Source organism: Tupaia chinensis, unplaced genomic scaffold, assembly GCF_000334495.1.
Source record: "Tupaia chinensis unplaced genomic scaffold, TupChi_1.0 Scaffold000066_1, whole genome shotgun sequence".
NCBI lineage: Eukaryota > Metazoa > Chordata > Mammalia > Scandentia > Tupaiidae > Tupaia > Tupaia belangeri.
In genome coordinates this window covers 920688-929143 of record NW_006159525.1, presented here as the reverse complement: position 1 = coordinate 929143, position 8456 = coordinate 920688, and the positions used below count along the sequence as shown (strand labels likewise).

The 8456-nt window shown below is 58.9% G+C and overlaps 2 protein-coding genes across 2 annotated transcripts in view; both read left to right on the top strand.

Moving 5' to 3' along the window:
* LOC102501321 (neuroendocrine secretory protein 55) overlaps window positions 1-8456 on the top strand; it is a 55461-nt gene that overhangs the window by 9049 nt on the left and 37956 nt on the right. The gene's annotated exons all lie outside the window — the stretch shown is intronic.
* The window catches only part of LOC102489563 (guanine nucleotide-binding protein G(s) subunit alpha isoforms XLas), a 54334-nt gene continuing 53175 nt past the window's right edge, over window positions 7298-8456 (top strand). Inside the window, exon 1 of the mRNA XM_014582059.2 lies at window positions 7298-8454. Within this exon, the coding sequence (XP_014437545.1) occupies window positions 7306-8454 (1149 nt within the window). The 5' untranslated portion in view covers window positions 7298-7305. The remainder of the gene's footprint in view (window positions 8455-8456) is intronic.

The following is an 8456-nucleotide window of genomic DNA, read 5'->3' as shown; positions in this document are numbered from 1 at the left end:
GTCACAGAGAAAGTGTATTTCAGAAAAACCCCCCGGGCCGGGTTTTTTTTTTTTTTTTTTTTCCTGGCACCAAAATAAACTCGTCCAATTCTATTTGTCTGTGAGCTTTGTGGAGTCCCCTTGTGTCTGGTGGCAGGAGGGCTAGAACCTTGCTAGGACAGCAAAGGGGTCAGTTCAGCACTGAGAAGAGCATTTCAACAGCAGAGGTGGCACTGGAGGGCCACTAAGGAGACCTCAGACTGGCCTCGCCATCTCCCAGGGCTGCCTGCAGACCTGACCCCCAAACTGCAAATCCATAGATGCGGCGGAGTTTTCATACATGTGCTGCTACTGCTTCTACCAAGCACACTGAACTCCCAGGAATGCTGCCATACATTGCACATCTCCCTCGAATTTCCACTCGGGAAGGCCGGTCTGAGAGGCACCCACTGTCACACTTGACTAGGGCATGAGGTTGATGCCAGCCCATGATGGACAGGTCCCTCCCCGCCAGGCAAGAGCTGATTTCTGAGGACCCTGGCTTATGTTGCTGTCTTGATTAGATTTCATTAGGAAAATGTGCTCTGGGTAATTGAGAAGGTGAAATATACCATTCCCCTTAAATTCAAAAAACAGTGCCCAGAAACCCCCAGGGACCCTGGAATTTCCTCCATGAATGACAGAAACTTTAAGCAGAGCTTCCACTCAAGCCAAATTCATCTTACGGGATTCCCTCTCACCCCGCAGCCCCCACCCCTCGCTACCCGCCTTCCTGTGGTGGTGTCCATCTTTCGGGAAAGTTCACTTCTCCCCCTGGTCCCCTGCTGCACCCTGCATCAGTTCAGCAAGGGAACCGACAGCCCCCTTCAGGCAGTTCTAGAGTGGCTGTCTGGACTCACTGGACAAGCCCAGGGTCAAAGGGCAGTCGTGGGCCTGGCCGAAGCAGACCTTGGTAACCCTTCTTGGAGTAAGGCTGTTTCACTGAGCTGAGGGGTCCAAGTTCATGGCAGGGACTCTTTAATCAGAGCAGACAGTATATGCTTAGGTGTCCTTTCCACCTCCTGCAGCATCTGGCCTTGTCCCGAGATGCTGCTCCTCTGGCCACACACACCCTTCTCAGGACAGCGGCTTAGCGATGCTGCCTCCACTGGCCAGCGGGCCGGAGAGACCCAGGGAGGGCTGGGAGGCTGAGCAGGGCTTAACTACACTGTAATTAATTGGACAGCTTCAAGGTCTTGTTGCTACCCAGCCAGCACACAGAAACCATTTGTCACTGGGAGGCTGAAAACTCGACAGTGGCCTAAATTCTCTCCTTTCTGCTTTCGCGTTCTCCTCGTGTGATAGAAACCGTGGACGACCAGTGGCAGAGTGGGCTGCTGGGCAGCTGCGTCTGCCACCCGCCCCTCCCAAGCCACAGACCAAAGCCAAATGACTGCCAGGAGAGACTGTCTTTCCCGGCTTCGACTCCCTCCCCTCGTCCACCTCCGTCTCAAGAGACCCCCTTCTGCTTTGTTTTCTCTTCCCTGGTTACAGGGGTCAAGGAAGAAGGTGATGAACACCTACTTAGGAGTGGACGTGACCTGTGCTTTGGCAATGAGTAAGAGCCCCCAGATGTACAAACACGGTCCCTTGTGGATTGTGACAGCACTGTCATGGAGGCATCATCATGGTGGTGAGACTGAGTGTGGGGAGCCGGGGCGCCACACGGGGCTGCCCCACAAGTGGCAGGGGCACTGCAGTGACGCAGTGGGGGTCAGAGTGAGGGGATGCCTTCTTTCCATCTGGGGTTACTTATCTATAAAACAGTGGCTTGGTACTGTGCACTGGGGCGTGCGGTCAGAACAGGCAGACGTCCCTGGGAGACGCAGGGCAGCGGGCACGTGGCAGTGTTGCCCTCGCCTTTCTCAGCTCAGGTGTAGGAAACCTCTAATTTCAAAAGAGGCCAGTCTACACAGGTTTCAAGGTGCTGCGACCTGGGTTTGGACAGCCTTCACTCCAGCACCTTCCCTGGTAGGACAGCATCAAGGCCTTGGGCCTCGGCTTTGGCCTTTCTGGGCACTGGCCCCTGACTTCCTCTTCCTCAGCCTCACGAATCTTACTGACTTCCTTCCTTGTTCCCGCTCATCCCTACCAGAGAGTTGCCACTTCCTGTGATGGAGATTCATCCAGAATTGAAAAGCCCATGTTTGCCGACCTTCGTTACAGCGGCAGGGCCTGAACACAGCACTCCCACAGGGTCGGGCCCTGGACGAGGCTGCCAAGACCCAGCGACGGCCAGCTCCATCCAGGTCATGGCCACGTGTGCCTTGGCCTGCGAGGTCAGCAGCCCTCAGGAGGCTCACCGAGCAGTCCAACCAGCCACAGTGGTTCCCTGTCAGCCCACTAGCAGTCACCCAGCTCTTACCATACTGGGTCCTCAGGTCCCTGTGGTCAGGCCAGCCAGCCCCCTTTGGATCGATGAGTTCCTCAAACACGTGGCCTCGCTCCTGGGGTCTCCAGACCCCACTGCTAATGTCTGCTGGGGTTTCAGCTCTTAGCCCGGTTCGCCAGGCCATCTGAGGTTTCAGACTCTGGCAGCCAGTCACTAAAGAAAAAGAAACGGGAGTGGGAAAAAGGACTTCAGGGCTGAGTGCTGAGGGTTCTTCTTGCTGGTCCTAATTTACTCTTGAAATAGGCCATTCCTGTCAAGCCTAGGGGCCTTCTCTGCCTTCGGCAGTGAGTTTCAGTGGGGGCGATTTTGCCCCCAGAGGACATCTGGCAAAGTCTACAGACATTTTTGGTTCTTACAACCGAGGGGGTGCTAGTGGCATGTAGTTGGTAGAGGCCAGGGATGCTGCAGGTCACCGGCCATGCACAGGACAGTCACCACAGCATGGCACTCCCTGACCCTAGCTGTCACCAGTGCAGAGGCTGGTACACCGCAACTGAGTAGGCCATAGTGGCCGTTCTGAAACCCCTTCCCCGGGTGTGTCCCCCCGCCCCCTTCGGTTCAGTCTTCCCCTTGCAAGGATCCAGCATCAGATGTGTGTCCCCCCCTGGTGAGTGTAACCTCACCCTTGACCCTGACCCTGATCCTGGCACTGCCAACTTGATGGTCTTTGCCTTTTCTCTAAACTCAGGCCTTTCCTCCTAAGTAATGACCATACAAACCTCCATCCCCCTTGCCCATCTCCCCTTCAACTCTGCCATGTCTAAACCAAGCTGGCCGTGCTACCAGGCAAGCCCCTAGCCCCGCCCTGACCTCCCTCTCCCAGTGTCCCGTCCCGAGGGGCCAAACTTTGGCGCCTCTACCTTTAGGGCCTTTCTGGCCCACAAGTTGCTAGAGGGTCCTTTGGGACCCTTCCAGAGTCCCTTCCTTCAGTCTGTTGGGGTCTCTTCAAGGTCATGCCCAGCCAGGCCTCTTCTGTACAGAGCACATGCCCCCCTTCCTTTGTTCTCATGAGACCACCCTGCAGCCCGCCTACCTCTCCTGAAACCTGGCTCAGAGCCACACTTGTAGGACAAACACCTCTGCCTTTCTTACCAAAACAGCCTCAGATGTGCTTGCCCTGGGTCTCGAACCTTCAGAGCAGCTCGGTTCACTATTCCTGCCTTTTCTCCCTCTGGTCTCCAAGAGCCAGCCCAGGGCCTGTCTGCTTCCCCATCCTGTCCTGTGTTCCTGCCAGTGGACCCTTTGTCAGTGGGGGGAGACCTTCCCCACCTGCTCCATTCACGGTCAAGGCCCTCCCCGGCTAGGGCAGGCTGAAACGCCATTTCTCCATCAAGGGTCTGGGAGTCTCCCGTCTTCATCTTTGTCCTGTCTGCTCCCTAGGATGGGAGGCTACGCCCTCGGTGCACGTGCTCCCTGATAAAGCACCATGTTGAACAAAGGCGTCCCGCGGGCCATGAACGTGCTGGACAGAGGGCCTGTACCATCCCTTGATGGGCAGTGCTCTGGGGGTGAGCTTGAGGGGCCCCCAGCGTCCTTTCCCAACGCCCACTGACCTCACGCTCCCGCAGGGCTCAGCATCCCCGGGGCCTGGCCTGATCTTCCTGGGCCGCTGGTCTACAGGGCAGAACGCCCTCTTCAGGGGTGCCTACACTGCAGGCCTTGGCAGTCTCTACTCGCCTCGCCCCAGCGCGGCCACCTCTCTGGGCAGGTTAGCAAGTCGCCATCGTTGGCCCCTGCCGGCCCGCCACCTCCCTGCGTGACCTGCGCGATCGGGGAGAGTGACCCCACGGCGCGCGGTCCTCGTGGCTTGCTGGGCCTGACCACCATACACCGCCATCCAACCGCATCCAACCAACCCAGCGGCACAACCTCTTCGGGTGTTCCAACGCGGCGCCCCCTATTGGACCTCCCACCCACATCCGGTTTCCGGTTGGGCGCCCCCTGCTCATTCGCCAGGCAGGCTTGATTGGCGTGACCCCAGCCCAATGGCTGACCTGCCACTGGGGTCGGAGGGGGGGGAATTGGAGATGGGGACCCTGTTGCCCACTCTGGGCACTCAATTGCTTGAGCCTTGGCTCATGGGGGTAGTTGGGCAAAGTTTGAACCAAGTTCAGTGTCGGTATCTGGAGGCATGTATATCCTTAGTGGGGTGACACTCCGTGGAGGGCCCCAAATGTGGCTCGGGATCCGACTTTGTAAGCTTTCCTCCGCGCGGCGTGGCCACGTGGACGGTGGATGCTGAGCTGTGCCGCCCGGCTTCTGAGAGGGACGCGCTGGACCCACTGGGATCCACCGTGCCGTGCTCGCCCGCCTCACTCCTTTGCACTCCGCTCACCCAGCACAACGCTTAACCAGCCCCCTGCCCCGCCGTTCCGCTGCCACCTACCTCCTGCCCAGCTGCTCTGTACCTAAGAGGGACTCATCAGTCCGTGTCGCCCACAGGCGAAAATGACCCAATGCGTGCCTGTGGGCTTTACGTGACCCTAAATCAGTTTTTTCTCCAGTGCTCAGATTCCCCCCCCCACACACACACACACCCGCAGACCACAGACCGGGAGCGGTGCATAGGCGGTGTGTGTGGGGGGAGGGGGGAGGTCATCCACCACTAGCCCGGAGCCTACCGTGGCACGCACCTATTGGACCTCCCACCCTCATCCGGTTTCCGGTTGGGCGCCCCCTGCTCATTCGCCAGGCAGGCTTGATTGGCGTGACCCCAGCCCAATGGCTGACCTGCCACTGGGGTCGGAGGGGAGTGAATTGGAGATGGGGACCCTGTTGCCCACTCTGGGCACTCAATTGCTTGAGCCTTGGCTCATGGGGGTAGTTGGGCAAAGTTTGAACCAAGTTCAGTGTCGGTATCTGGAGGCATGTATATCCTTAGTGGGGTGACACTCCGTGGAGGGCCCCAAATGTGGCTCGGGATCCGACTTTGTAAGCTTTCCTCCGCGCGGCGTGGCCACGTGGACGGTGGATGCTGAGCTGTGCCGCCCGGCTTCTGAGAGGGACGCGCTGGACCCCACGGGCGGAGAGGGACGCGCTGGACCCACTGGGATCCACCGTGCCGTGCTCGCCCGCCTCACTCCTTTGCACTCCGCTCACCCAGCACAACGCTTAACCAGCCCCCTGCCCCGCCGTTCCGCTGCCACCTACCTCCTGCCCAGCTGCTCTGTACCTAAGAGGGACTCATCAGTCCGTGTCGCCCACAGGCGAAAATGACCCAATGCGTGCCTGTGGGCTTTACGTGACCCTAAATCAGTTTTTTCTCCAGTGCTCAGATTCCCCCCCCCACACACACACACACCCGCAGACCACAGACCGGGAGCGGTGCATAGGCGGTGTGTGTGGGGGGAGGGGGGAGGTCATCCACCACTAGCCCGGAGCCTACCGTGGCACGGCAACGCAAGCACGGCAAGCGGCTGGGTGACACGGGGCTTACGGTCGGGCTTGGTGCCGCCTGCGTGCGCTCTGGCAGTGGAAGAGTAAAACGGCTGCTCTAGGATACTCGTAGCGAGAGGAGAGGCTGGAGTGGATTAGCAGAGCTGGCTGGCGGATCCTGCAGCCGGCACCCAAGGCTGGGAGCGGCGCGGCACAGTATTTGTGGGTTCAGTGCGCACGGGATTATCCAGTTTCGGAAACCAATTCAAACCGGCAAAAACCTCATCTGAAAACCCCTCTAACCCTTCCCCGTAATGGTAAGACCCTCGGAATTATGAGGCCTGCACTTAGTGGGGTCCCCCGTGTGCTCCTGCTTTCCTGTGCGCGCCGGCGGTACTGCCTGGGGGGTTCTGCTCCGCGGTCCGCACAGGAGACCCTCTTATTCCCTTTGCATCGCCATCCACATAAATTGGGGATCATCCTGCCTGCGCCGCCCTAGGCCACTGCAGAGGCCCCAAAAACGCAATGGGGATGGGATTCACTGAAGTACTTTACCAAAGCAAACCTTGGCAACCCATAAACGAAAACTGCAGAAGCAGCGGAAAGTGCCCCAAGGCATTTTAATCACAAATAATGTGCTCCTACGTGTCAACTGCTGGTCATACTCCTCTCCTCCCCTCCGGTGGGCTCACGACCACCTGTCGCATCTCGGAGCCCCCTTCCTAGGCACGCAAACCTGAGCGTTCTGGGCCTGCAGCTCAAACTTAGGGGCAGCTTGGGCTGGGGGCTGTAGCTCGGGTTCGTCGGTATCTCAGGGTGATGAAACCCTCCTGCAGTCCCCCCACCACCACTAGAGTCAGTAGAGTGCGGGAGAGAGGATTTCAGCTCCTGTACTCCAACATCCTAAGGCCCACGTCTTGCGTCTCGTGTCCCGCAACGCAGGAGAGCTTTCTCTAGCCAGGGGAGAAGCGAAGAAGACGACTCCAGATCCATCTGGGAGAGCAGTGGAAGGAGCCAAAACATCCCCGCGAGGTCTGCGTTCTTCAACCCCCTTACCCAAAGTCCGGAGGCAGGAGCCAGGAGGCAGGAGCCAGGAGCCGGTGCGGCTCAGCACTGGGACTGGCGTCCTCTGGTGGCAGAGAGAGAGATCTACCAGCGATTTTTCGCACCGAATCGGCACGCTCTTCATCTAAGCAGGAGGGTGGGCTGGCCTGGAACAGAGAGAGAGAGGGAGGGAGAGAAGGAGAAAGGGCAGGCCAAGAGGGGTACATGGCAGCCTGAGGGGATTAAAAAGTGGTCAGGAAGAAGCCAAGACTCCACTGGCAACAACTGAGTTGCTTCTGCCACAGTTAAGGGCTCCAAGCTTTGAACATCCCAACCTCACAAAGGTGGGAAAGAGGCTGGAGAAATTCCTGGATATTACTTTGATTTTTTTATATATATATTTTTTTCACCCTAGTTTGGTTGGGTGCTCCATTTTTCGGGGCCCCGAGTTTATTTTAAGAGGCCGCCACCGTGCTATGGGCATGCGCAACTGCCTCAACGGCAATAATATGTCAGGACAACGCGATATCCCCACTGAACCCGGGGAACAGCCCCAGCAACCATCTTTGGAGGCCCCAGGGTCAGCTGCCCCCAGTACTGGGCCTAGCTCAGCCAAGGAGATGGAGACCAAACCGTCTCACCACGATGAGCCCTTCCACATCGAGACTGACCAGAAGGCCTGTATACCCCCAAGGGTCTCCAGGCCCAACTTCCAGGGCCTCAACCCAGCACTGGAGGAAGCCGGGATCTGTGGAGGCTTCAGTCCACCTCCTGAGGAATTCATGCCCTTGGCGGCTAAGCAACCCAACTTGGGAGGCTTCTGGCCTACCCTGGAGCACCCTGAGCCCCCCACTGGGGCCTACGAGGGCCTCCAGGCCTTGGGTCCAGCCATCATGGAGCCCAGAGCCTTCTGTGGTGTCAGACCAAGCCTGGGAGGCTGCAGCCCTCCACCAGAAGAAGCCCAGGGAGGCTGCAGCCAACCTCTCCTGCAGGTTCCAGACCTCGCTCCAGGCAGCCCAGGTACAGGGGTTCCCGGAGCTTCACGGCAAGAACCCAGAGTCCTCAGGCCTGCAAGCACTGGTTTCAAAGAGAGCTACAGCCCTTCCCCTGAGGAAGCTATGCCATTTGAACGTGATGGAGAAGCCTTTGGGGACGACAGCCCACTCCCAGGGCTCCGGCGAGTTATCCCACAGGTCTATGGTGGCAGCCAGTTCCAGGCAGCCTCGGTCCCGAGTACGGTCTGCCTCACTCCCTCCCCGAACGCGCCTCCCCTCCGGATCCCCGGCGCCATCAGCAGCCCATCTCGAGAGCCTCTCAGACCTCCCCCTAACTTCATGGGTGACAGCCCCCCGATGGAGATCTCCGGACCCCGGCTCAAGATTGGCAGCGCTCCCACTGGGGTCGACGACGCTCCCGTCAACATGGACAGCCCCCCAATCGCGCTTGATGGCCCGCCCCTTGAGGTCTCCGGAGCCCCAGATAAGAAGGAGCGAGCAGAGAGACCCCCAGTTGAGGGAGAAGCAGCAGAGATGGAAGGAATGTCAGCAGCCAGCGACACCGAGGGAGGAAAAGTCTCCTTTCCTGGGGATGGATCCCCCGTCGCCGGGGCAGCTCCTGCTGCCCCAGC